The 12,854-nt window shown below is 50.8% G+C and overlaps 1 protein-coding gene across 1 annotated transcript in view; it reads right to left on the bottom strand.

The window, feature by feature from the left end:
• Positions 1 to 7,221, bottom strand: part of SMIM35 (small integral membrane protein 35) — a 45,995-nt gene extending 38,774 nt beyond the window's left edge. The window contains exon 1 of the mRNA XM_028834030.2: positions 7,096 to 7,221. Coding sequence (XP_028689863.1) covers positions 7,096 to 7,221 — 126 coding nt within the window. The remainder of the gene's footprint in view (positions 1 to 7,095) is intronic.
• Between the last annotated feature and the right edge of the window lie 5,633 nt (positions 7,222 to 12,854).

Below are 12,854 nucleotides of genomic sequence, written 5' to 3' on the forward strand. Positions count from 1 at the left end.
TGTGAAGATGTGTGAGGGAGGTAGAGGCAGGCTCATGTTTGCCTGTATGCAGAGTCAAGAAAGGACCAGTGGATATCAGAGGCATTGTCTTTCATTCTAACTGGTGGCACAAGAAGCAAAGAAACTATCCTATCCAGTTTTGTACAGACGATGCTATGCCTTGTATTGTTCTCTGTGGATGTATAACAAAGGCTGACATCCTGAAACAGATGGGAACTTCTCACTCGCAGCCACACAGCTTGCTCACCCACCCCTGGGTCTCACACAGGCCAGCTCACTGCCTGGCACACAGGAGCGGTTCATGGATGCTGAAGTGAGCCATGAGGACAAGGCCATGCCTGATTGGGCACTATCCTAGCACAGTCTAACACAGGTGGATGCTCAGTTCTCTTTATTTGATTAAAGGCTACTGAAATTAGTAGTCACCTGTTTGCTCCCCATGCCCTAGATGAGACATCAAATTGAACACCCAGCAGATCTTGCAAATCAGTGCTGAGTCTCAGCGATCCATTGCACTGGTGATAGCCTGAAATTGAGGTTAAACCCAGGCGAGAGCTCTCCCGACAGCCCAAGAAGGGGGTAAAGGTGAGAACTCTCACTACAGTGCAGACAATGTAACAAGGGCTGCCAGCTCCACCCCACCTGTGCACACCTTTACCATCAAAACACGCCACAGGAAGGGGAGAAAAACAAAGCCAGCCATGTCATCTGTGGTTTCACGTCTACGGTGACTCATTTTCCTGCACTGGTGCCCCAGCAGGGCAATCTTACTTTAGGTTGATACTAATACTAATACTAATGCTAATGCTAATACTAATGCTAATGCTAATACTAATACTAATACTCTTGGGTTGATTGTGAACAAGAGACACGGGTGACGCAGGGAGAGTGCTAGGTGTGAGGTCCCACCTGCCAGGTGTCTGAATCGTGAACCTTCTGCAGAGGGAACAGTACCGCCTGCCTCCCTGGAACATGGCGCAGATGACATGAGAGGCATGAAAGTGCCTGGCAAAGAGGGGAAACTCTTCCACACGGCGTTGTTGAAAGCGTGAATAAGAGTTGCTGGCCAGATTCAAAGGCAGCTCTTGGAACAATGGGGGTAGGGGGTGCTATTTCCATAGACACCATAGGAAAGGTCGTTCCCACCCACCACCTCAGGCAACAGCTGTGCAGCTCTGCCTCCCTTTCCCCAGACGAAACCTCAGACTCCAGTTTCCTGCGTCTGGCTTTCTACTGCTACTTAAGACTCCAGGGGTCCCAAGAAGGACGAGAGGCAGGAGTGAGAGGGAAGTGGTTTGCTGCCAGCAGGGAGCTGCTGAGGGCAGGCCGGGCCCCTGCAGGGAAGCAGGGAGATTGTGGAAGATGTGTCTCTCACGCAGAGGAGGATTCGCCAGGAGGCCAATAAGCTAAGCCTCTAGTTGCTCACTTGCACGGACCCTTCCAAGCCCCTCTTCCTAAGTTTGTGTTTATAATTTTGTATTCTTCATCTAAGAAAGCCTCAAAACTATGTAAGCTTCAGGTCCCCACAGAACCTGAGTCTGCCCTGTCTCCCACAGAGAATGTTTCTCTCTTCTGAGATAAGCCCCCATCTCTTCCCTAACCTGATCGCCTATGCTCCCCACCTTCCAGCCGCACCTCATGAGCCCCACCTGGGCATTTCCCTCTCTCTCCAAATTTAGGCAGGCATTGGCTTATAATGTGCCCCTGCCTGCCTCTCCCCGAATTCTCAGCCTGGCGCACTCCTGCTCACCCTCCGAGACCCACAGCAAATACTTCCAACAATATGAAGCCTTCCCCCAGGTCCCAGATAGAATCAACACTTCCTCCTGGGCGCTGCCACCATGCTCAGCATGTCCCTCTGTCATAGCACAAATACCCCGCAGGGGACTGCAGTGTTGAAGGTCCACCTCCCAGCCCAGGCTGTGGTTCCTCCAGGGTCCAGACAGGTCTATCTGATTCTGTGTCTCCAAAGCCTACTAGCTCACAGCCGGGTGCAGTGGCTCACACCTGGAATCCCAGCATTTAGGGAGGCTAAGGCGGGTGGATCACCTGAGGTCAGGAGTTCGAGACCAGCCTGGCCAACATGGCGAAACCCCATCTTGACTAAAAATGCAAAAATTAGCCAGGCATGGTGGCAGAGCGCCTGTAATCCCAGCTACTCAGGAGGCTGGGCTGGAGAATCTCTTGAACCCAGGAGGCAGAGCTTGCAGTGAGCCAAGATCATGCCATTGCACTCCAGCCCAGGTGACAGAGCAAGACTCTGTCTCAAAACAAACAAACAAAAACAAAGCTTATTAGCTCAGGGCTCCTGGGTACAGAGCAAATGTTCCTTGAATAAATGAATTAATTAATGGCCTTAGCTGGGGACAATGGCAGAGTGATTGAAAAGGTCGGACTCAGTCTTGGAGTCCCATCTGCGTGGCTCCCATGCTCCAGCCACCCTTCCTTAGATTCCTTATTCAACTCCTCCAAGCAGCAGGTCTGAGAAACCATTCCTGCAACCTGAGCGCCCTCTGGTGGCTAAAATGGTGTCTTCCCCCAAAAACTAGAGGCAACAGGTGGGGCATTCCTGGGATATCCAGCGTAGCTCTTTAACCTCCTAAAGCAATGTGTTTACGAGGCTTTTATTCACTTGGAGGCTTAAGTCCTACAATTTCTGTTATTCTTTGAAAGGAGCTTTGAGAACTCATCTCATTCAAGGTCCCAAAGACCTCCACCCCAGCTCCTGCTCCCCTGACAGTGATGTGGTCTCCACATCTGCCTATAAGGTCTCAGAGAGGAAAAAGAGTTGGACCAAAACAAAATCGCAAACGCTTAACCTCAAATGCTAAAATCCTGAAAGATCGTAATCTCTAAAGTCTAAAACCCCTAACATCTAAAATCCCCAAAATCACAATCACAGGATAGTTTTTTTGTTGTTTTTTTCTTTTCTTTTTCACTATTTTAAATTTTGAGCATTATTTTTCACAGTTCCCTATTCTAGGTATTTCATCTTTGCGATATTTGCAAGACTGGAGGCCAAGTTGTATAGACTTTTAGAGAGTTCTAATTTGTTTTATGAAGGGTTTTGGGCTTTTTTGTTTGTTTGGTTTGGTTTTTGATTTTTGGTTTGTTTGTTCTTGTTTGTTTTCAAATTTGGCTCCCTGAAAGTGCATTATCACAATGTCAACTTTTGTGGATGCATTGTGTATGCACAAAAAAACACTGAAATTTTCTCAGTAGTTACAGAGATGTCCTTTCTGTACATCTGCCTTTGTGAAGTTAAACTTTCTTGGAATCTCAGCTCCTCGCAGCTTGGAATGCAGCTCCACGCATAAACAACCGCATTTTTGGTGGTGATCCATCGAAGTTTTTGATCAAACTCATTGAAAGACTTTGGTTGTTCATCCTGTTGTTTCAGATGACCACAGTTATAAAGCTGGGTGCACACAAGTACCAACCTTGGTGACATGCATTTATGTCTTGCCCTTTTTGACCTGTTTCTTTATGAATATGGTTCATCTGCTCATGACTCTTATAACCATGCAACCGTCATTACCTGAGTGTTTATGCTTGCAAAAATATATATGTTATCATTGCCTATTTTATTGTGTAATGTACACTATAAAGTATTCTGTTGTGTTTTTATATATTTCCAATATAAATCCCCTTTTAAATGTAAATGAATATGTTTTAATGAATGTTTTTATTATTTTTTCCAGAATTATATTTTCAGGATTTTGTTTTTTGAGACAGGGTCTTGCTCTGCTGCCCAGGCTGCAGTGCAGTGGCATGATCTTGGCTCACTGCAATCTCTACCTCCGGGATTCAAGAGATTCTCCCGCCTCAGCCTCCTGAGAAGCTGGGATTACAGGTGTGCGCCACCACACCTGGTTAATTTTTGTATTTTTTGGTAGAGGCAGGATCTCACCATGTTGATCAGGCTGGACTCAAATTCCTGACCTCAAGTGAGGTATCAAATGATACACCTGCCTCAGCCTCCCAAAGTGCTGGGATTACAGACATGAGCCTCTGCGCCTGGCCTATTTTTTGGGATTTTGAACTTTCAGGATTTCAACATTCAGGATTGTGTCTTTTGGAATTATGATCAGCTCCAAAAACGGAAGGCCATCCCTGCCTCCTATGTCTCTGGTATGACATTCCTGTTTGTGGCTGCCAAGGCCAGTTTGGCAGCCTCTGAGTGGATCCCTCAAATTCCAGGGCCTCCAAGATACCTGGATTTTCTGCCAGGGCCGGGATGAACGACAGAGAGCCCATCTTGCAGGAAGTCATGCCCTATTCCTGGTTTCCTAAGGACCCCACCAGCTGTTCCATTTCAACAGCCTTACTCTATGCCACACTTGCCACCACCACCCTGGCCCTGCCACCTCCAACCAAGACATGCTTTGTCTGTGCGTTTTTGGCCTCTGCAGTGCTGAATTCATACCTGAATGTGACGTCTTTTGGTGGAGCATGTCTTCTGCTGGTGTCCCCCCTTTGTCAAATATGTCTAGTCATTTCCCTCAGTTTCCCCTGGCTCTTGAAGGGCTCTGAGTCAGAGACTCTACTCTATGCAAGTCATTCTCATCCTCCTCTTCACACCAGTTCGTGTCTGCCTACAAAACACCACCTAATAGCTGCTTCTTCTAGGAAGTCCTCCTTGATGATTGATTCCATAATCATATACTATTGTTTTCCCACATAGGCCAGGCATCTGGAAATGAGAGAAACAGCCGCAGACCTCTGGTGGAGAGAAAGAGGAGCTGAGATAGCACACACTGACAAGTAATCTGTGCTGTAAGAGGTAAACGTGGGGGCTTGGAGAGCACTGGGGGACAGCCCAAAACCCAGATTTGAGGGTGGTGTCAAGGAAGCACCCCTGGGCTACGTGAGGTCTGTGATGAACTGTGAAGGACGGTCAGTAGTCAGTTGCCAGCAGAGGATGTGGTGAAGGAAGAGGATCTGGGCTGAAGGTGGAGAGGCAGGAGAGACACGGTTCCCTGAAGGTTCCATGTGGCCAGGTAGTGGCCGAGGATCAAGTGGTGGACGGGGCAGGTCATGGAGGCGTTGCTGCTCCTCGAGGAGAGGCGGGATTCTATTGGCCCCTGAGAGGCTCACTTCGGCCAGGGTTGGGACATGCTGGGAGTAGCGAGCCCAGGCTAAGGTGGCCCTCCAGGCAGCCACAAGGGTCATCCTGGGAAGACGGTGGGAGCCTGACCCAGGGCAAGCGACAGGGGAGAGGTGGATGGGACATCTGGAAGGGAGGGTCAGCAGAACTGGGTGATCAATTGGAGGTAATAAGTTAGGGAGAGAAGGGAGACCTGGGTGTTGATTAGGCAACAGGGTGGATGGCAGTGCCCCTGATCAAACTGCGGACATGCAGGAAGGCAGTTCTACCATCCTGTTGAGCTCAAGGTACCTGCCAGACCCCATGAGGAGATGTCCACTGGGCAATGGAGATCTAGATTTAGAGCTCAGGAGGCTCCTCTGGACCACAGGTGATACACTGCTGGGGGTGGGAGACTCTGCTGGGCGCTGGAGGCAGTGCCATTGCTGTGGTCACCGCCCCGTGGCCGAAGGACTTTTCAGCACCCAGGTGCAGGGGTGGTGTCGGTGGATGGCTGGCCTGCCCCAGGACTGCAGTGTTGCTGGCCAGGTGTGGGAGAAGCACAAGGATGAAGGTATTATATTTGCAAGTGAATGGTATGTTGAGGGGATTCACCTTGGGAGCTGAAAGCAACGCCAGGAAGGAGCGGATGAAATGAGAGAAATCGGAGGGGTTGAGAACTGGGATTCTTTATGAGGCAGACAGCAGGCAGAATGCAGGCATGAGGGTGAGAAGGTTAGAAGGATGGCAGCGCAGGACTGGAGGATGACTGACCAGAGACTGAGCTTGATGATGCCAAGAGGCAATTTTTGTGGAATGAAACACAAACAGACATTATTGTTCAAAATAAACGATGACATTCATCTCCAGTTTATCCAAGTCTGTAATCTGATACCTGGCTGCAGGGTAGGGTAACCGCAGGCAGGGGATTAAACTCTATTGACCCTGTGACCTAGTTGACGTAGGGTCATACTGACAGCTAATTAGTTGTCCTGCCTAATTAGAGCAAGTTTTGTAATTATGTTAAAAGTTTGTCTCAGGTCCCCGTGGCCTGGGGGCCAGTCACCCTGTTGTAGGACTGTTCTGCTGGGCCAGGAGAGCAGGGTCCCTGAAACAGAGCTTGCATGGGCTGCCATGTACCTCTCAGGACATCCCTGCAGCCCCCAAGCTGATCTCTGTCTCCTTTTCCTGGGCCCACCCTTCCTTGCACAGAGCTTTCTCTCCTCCTATCCCAGTCTCAGGTTCAGTATTCACCCCAGGGCCAGGAGTGTGGGGAACGCGCTGCACATGAATCCAAGGTGGGAGAGGCGCAGGCCTGGGCAGGTGGGCAGCTACGGATGAGGGACCAGCAAGCAGCTGCAGCCTTGGCACAAGAAGAAATGACAGGGCGAGGAATGGGATGCAAAACCACAGGTTAGAGACAAATGCCAGGGACCAGGCTTGGAGTAGAAGCAAAACCAGAAATCCGGTTGTAAGCACAAGAGAAAAATCCTCAGGGAACTCAGGGCAGGTGCATCTCTATCAAAGCAGAGGCAGTGCACACTGGGAACCAAAAACCCAGGGCACCCATCTAGGTCCACCCAGGACCTGAGGCCTGCAGCGCTGCACACGTCCTGCCTCCAGGCCAAACTGCTCTGGGACGTGACCAAGAGCCCAGCTCCGGGGACCTGGGGAAGGAATGGGGTGGGAGTCGTCCTTCTGCAGAAGAGGAAGCCGCAGCTTCAGAGCCTCTCCCCACCTTCCTATCCCTAAAGCAGCGAGTGCTTCTGAGGCTTTGCTGGTAACTACAGAGAAGCAGGAGACAGGTCAAAAAGGGCAAGTGGGGCAAGCGACAAATGCATCAGAAACATCCCCAGAGCGCGGTGGCAGAGCTGGGGGGGCGGCCTCCCACCAGGCCAGGGTCTTGTCCAGAGAAAGGGGCCTTCCCAGTTCCTCCACACTTGGGTTTGTCCCAGGTTGGCGTCTACACACAGCCTCAGTCTGAGTCACCAGGCACTGCCGGCACCTACCCCGTCCAGCATTAGGGTCTGCAGAAGCCAGAGTGTGTGACTGAGAACATCTTCAAGCCCCTGGCCATCCTGTAGAGGAGTTATAACCCGGAGGGCGTGGGACTTCCTATTCACAGTAAATATCATCCCATGACATTGCCCCGACGTGAGAAGTCTCTAGAATAGGTGAGGTCACGTGAAGAACGCTGTCACCTGTGATGCCCAGGCATGGGGGCGGGGGCAGTTCTCAGTCTGGGAGGGAAAGTGGTGCCCCTCACTCCTCACGCAGGTGCTGAGAGGAGGGAAGAGCACCCAGCGTGGAGCCCACAACCCTGCAGGGGTCTGGGCTCTGCCACTCACCAAGGGCTTACCTCTTACGTGGAACATGAGCAGCCTCATAGACACACCTCAGAGTGCAGAATGTGTGAAAGGTCTTTGCCAACTGTGAAGCATGACACACAAGTTGGCTGCTGTTGTTAAAAACCCAAAAGCATGCAACATGCAACAGGGGCTATGGGGCCCAGGCAAGCAACTAACTGATAAGCCTTGGGGTGCCCTGAGGTCTGTCAGGATCTTTCAGTCTTGGCAGGTCTTCCCACGTAGCTCTACCTCCATTCATTTGCCGCCTCACTGTCCGGAGCTGCGTGGCCCGGCCATAGCGATTATAACTGACGACTGACGCCTGAGCTCTATACGCTTCCACTCTATGCCTCCTCCCTAGATTTACTTTCTTCCCTGTTCTGCTGTCTCATACGCCAGTACAAAATGGCGCTCTTCCGGGTTCTTCATCACCCATTTTCCCGCGCCCGGGAAAATGATCAACTTACAGCGCAGGCGCCATCCCGCGCCCGGGAAAATTACCAACCGACGGCGCAGGCGCAACATGACGTCCGACCGAAGAAACCGAAACCTACCTGGCCACGCCCACCGCAGGGCCACCATCATCGCCCTGGCCCAACCTCCGCCCCTGCCGGTCTATATAAGGCATTACACTGCCACCAATAAACGAGACTTGATCAGGATACTGTCTTGTCTCCATTTCTCGTGTCTCTTGTCCCCCCGAGTTCCCACTCCCTCTTCTAGGGCCTACATTGACGATCCCGCGGGACGGGACACCTCACCTGGAAAAGCAGCCTGGAATCCCAGAGCTCTGCCTCACTCTGCGCCCAGATGAAACCCGAACTGCTGCTACAAGCCCCCATATCTGAGATGCAGAGTGAGCTGCTCAATCCTATTGGATAAACTGGTCTAGAATTCCGGCTCCCACGCCGGCCTAGGGATCGGAGACCTCCCACTCCCTCCATGACAGGGAAGATAAGTACTGAAGCAAGCTAGGAGCCTACAGGCAGGGAATGATTCGCATTTTATCTCGTAGCCTTGGGCCTGGGAGCGAGTGGAACCTGCACTGACCTGGCAGACACACCTGCAGACCCACTTGTGAGGGCCCAGGAGGAGAGGAGTCTGAGTGGGGTGCTAGGAGGCAGCCAGGGCTGTACCCAAGCCCAGTCCCCTTATGACAACCCAATTCCCATGCTCTAGGGGCTCCCTCAAACCATATCCACTCACATGCCTCTCCTCCAGGTCCCCCACCCGTATGGCCTGCCTAGAGCCTCTGCCCAGAGCCCAGACCACTCCCTTTCCCACCACCTCTCAGGTGAACGGGGATGGGGTGGGAGGCTGAGGTCTTTCTCCCCCGACAAGAGTCTCAGCCCCGCTTCCCATGCTGTGAGTGTGCGCACCCACTCCTCCCCACACACCTCTTGCAATTCTAATAGCTCTTGGTGCTCATAAAAGCGTTGGGAAATACAAAATCAGGTCTATTGGCATTGGAAGGCATGAGTCAGAGCTTTGCTGTCGTCTTTTTCAATTCGGCCAGTGTTATAGGCAGTTTTTTCTTCTCAGGCTGGGAGTGGAGGGCAGGACAGGGGCCAGGCAGCCCCGGGAAGCCTTAGTGGTGGAAACCCAGGGACGGCTGCCATGCTCACCTGGGAGACTGTCCTTGGCAGCCTTTCCCTTCTAGGCTTAGCATCCTGTGTTCTTCTGGGCCCCCCGGGGGTCTGGGAGAGCAACTGCAAATGGCTGTCTGGGACCCCGTTCTACAGAAGCCAGGGTGTCCCTATGGCTGTTCCCCTCCCCACCCCTTCCTCTAATTCCCTGCCAGCTCCAGGTTCTCTGGAATGCTAGTTCCAGTCTGGCTTCCAAGTCTCTCCTAGCCAGCCAGACATGGGTCCTCCCATCACCCCTCCCACATGGCTGCCCTCATCCTTTGGATCCCCAGGCAGACACCCACCCTGGCCCCCTTTTAATTTTCCTTTTTTGATCTATAAGTAAGAGAGGGACAGAGAAAGCACTTCCATGCTGCCCCTCTCCAGCCCCGTGGCCTTGCATCACAGTGTCCTGGTTGCAGGTTGAGGAACTCCAGTGGGAGGTATCCAGGCCAGCAGAGGCTCCCAGAGGCACCGCTTCTGCTGAGTCACCCGTTCTAGCATATGGTCGTGGCCCTGCTTGTTCCAGGACGGGAGCACTGCCACTCATGACAGACACATGACACCCACAGTGGGAATGACTGAGAGGCTCTAGACAGGCCAAGACGCAAGCCCAGCATCATTTTCAACCCTGCCTCTTCCAAGAAGGGAAGTGGTTAAGACCCCAGGCTGCAGAGAGACCTAGCTGCAAACCCCAGATCTGAGTGCGTTTCCCTGTAGGTGAAATGGAGAAAATAATGCCCACCTCACAAGACTGAAAAGATTGGATGATCGATTCACAGAAGGCATTTAGCAAGTGTTCCCTCAATAAGTGGCATTTCTAGCTACTTTTATGCCAATGTATTGCATTTTTTAAGTAGTAAATTATTTCAGGGACTAGAGTGGCAGGTCCCCAGTTGGAGCTACCTTCTTCTTGGCATTAGTGCTCCTGAGAAGCAGAATCAGTAACTAGGTTACCAGATGAACACAGTCGGATCAAAGGAAGTGGGAGGGGTGGAGGATACTTCACTTGAACCCTGGGAAAAACCCACAGATCCCGCTGGCCTCCACAGAGGCAAGAACCTGCTCATGTTCCCCACAGCCGTTCCTGTGACCTGGGCTGCTGGACACTGATTAGCTTGGATCTACAAGTGGTCAAACACCTATCCCTCCCCAACCTAGACAGTTGCACAGCACCCAAACCTGCCCTGCCCCACCCGCTTCTCCACTGCATTTCACTTTGCTTATCTCAGCATCCGATGACAGCAAGGACACTCCCAACCTAACCCGGCTTTCCCAATGCTTTGGCCTAGAGCACCATGAAGAAGTAACCTTGTCACGTCCATGATGGCTCAGAGGAGGAGGAAGACAGGGTACCTGCATTTGAGTGGTTTTGCAGAAGTGAAATATACAGAGTGATCATGAGGCAGGAGAATAGGGCCTGGAGGCAGGGAACCTAAGGCCAATTTATGCTGACTTCCTAGAACTAAATCAAAAGGAAAACCCCAACTTTCACACTCCAGTAACAAAAGGACCAGAGGCTACTCCCTTTGTAATCACCCCCCACCCTACCTTTTCTGTGGCAGATGAAAAACTGAAAGTACCTCTAGTTGGTCCCCTCCCGCAACCAATCAGGCTGGTCGCTGGCCAAGTTTTTATTTGCATAGGAGTATAACTTTGTAACTTCACTTCAGCCTCTGGTCACTTTCCACGACCAATCAGACATTCGCATAGGGTGTAACTTTGTAATTTCACTTCAACCTCTGATTGATCCCTCTCCACAACCAATCAGACTGATTGTGATCCTCTACTTCATTTACATAGGGTGTTCACCAAGTAACCAACGGGAAACCTCTAGAGGGTATTTAAGCCCCAGAAACTTCTGTAACCAGTCCCTTGAGTCGCTTGTTCGGCCCACTCCCACCCTGTGGAGTGTGCTTTCGTTTTCATTAAATCTCTGCTTTTGTTGCTTCATTATTTTCTTGCTTTGTTTGTGCATTTTGTCCAATTCTTTGTTCGAAGCGCCAAGAACCTAGACACCCTCACTGATAACAATCAGGGTCTGATACCTGGGATGCAGCACCCAGTGACCAGGCTAGAATCAGGAGGTCTGGACAGAGGACACCATTACTGCCTGATTTACTCATCATGACCATGACCCAGCCCGCTCCCTCACCCGGACCCTGCTGGGCAAGAGGTGGCTGCAGCCCCAAACCAGCCACAGGACCCCAGGAAGTATGACCTCCACCCAGGGCTCTCCCTGGCACCTCTGACTCAAGCTTTCAGTCCCAGACTCTTCATCTTTCTCCCCAAACCCACCTCTGCCACCTTGGTAAGTGGTACCATTATTTGCCTAATCACCCAGACACCTGGAAGTACCCAGGGATTGGATCTCTTTGCCCTTATTTTCCAAATCTAGTCAGTCACCAAGTCCAACATGCATGTGAAATTGCTCTGCCCTCCTGGCTGCCCTACCATGGGTTTGGGATCTCATCTCTCACCTGGACCTCTGCATGAGTTCCCTACTATTCTCTCTACCCCAGGCTCTCCATCCACACAGCTACCAGAGTGATCTTTCAAAATAAAACAAAAACAATTCCTCTTCCTGCTTAAACAACTCCTGCTGGCTCCTTATTGCCTAGAGCTGTGGTCTCCAAAGTTCTTTGATTTCTGTCAATAACAAAAGAATTTTAGCACACATCTCTAATATATGTCTGTTTATTTATGTATAAATTATATTTATGTACATTAACATCACTAGCCAATATCTGAAGGCATAATACACCCTGAGAGACAGAGTAGTACTAACATCAGGAGACTTGAGACTATATTTCAAATTATCTTAGCCAGGCATGGTGGCATGCCTGAGTCCCAGCTACTCAGGAGGCAAAAGGATCACTTGAACCCAGGAGATCAAGACTGCAGTGAGCCGTGATCCTGCCACTGCACTCCAGCCTGGGTGACAGAGCGAGACCTTGACTTAAAAAAAAAAAAAATCAAAACATTATCTTGATAATTCTGGATTTTTTTTTTTTTTTTTTTGGCCAGCTTCTATCAAGCAAAATGAGATTGTTACACTTTTATACTCAAGACAGAAAGATAATGAGAGCCCATTCTGAGTAGGGGAGCAAGAGCCTGGCCATTTGCTGTGCCTACCCGCATTACTGGCCTTCTCTTAATCCTTGATATCTTTTCAGGAAATTTGCTAAATACCTTGTCCATTGTATGAGGATTAATTTAGTTAAAACCAGATGAGATCACTGATAAATCCACCTCACAGACCACGTGTAAACATGTCACAATATGCTAACCTCCTCAGACCCTCACAGATGCGCACATGTGGGCCACTGAACAGGGACCAAGTGCAGACATGAGGCCAACCTGTATATTAAATATTAGAAATGCACCAGGTGCGGTGGCACGTGCCTGTAGTCACAGCTACTCAGGAGGCTGAGGCAGGAGGATCGCTTGAGTCCTCACTTGAGTTCCGGGCCTCGGTTTGCTATGCTCATCAGGTGTCCACACTAAGTTCGGCATCCATATGATGACCTCCCAGGGGCAGGGGGCCGCCTGGTTGCCTATGGAAGGGTGAACTCGCCCAGGTGGGAAATGGAGCAGCTCAAAACTCCCGTGCTGATCAGTAGTAGGATCGTGCCTGTGAATAGCCACTGCACTCCAGCCTGGGCAGCATAGCGAGACCCTGTCTCTTTAAAAAAATTGGCTGGGTGCAGTAGCTCACGCCTGTAATCCCAGCACTTTGGGAGGCCAAGGCAGACCAATCACCTGAGGTCAGGAGTTCAAGACCAGCGTGGCCAA

This window comes from Macaca mulatta, chromosome 14 (genome assembly GCF_049350105.2).
Source record: "Macaca mulatta isolate MMU2019108-1 chromosome 14, T2T-MMU8v2.0, whole genome shotgun sequence".
Classification (NCBI taxonomy): Eukaryota; Metazoa; Chordata; class Mammalia; order Primates; family Cercopithecidae; genus Macaca; species Macaca mulatta.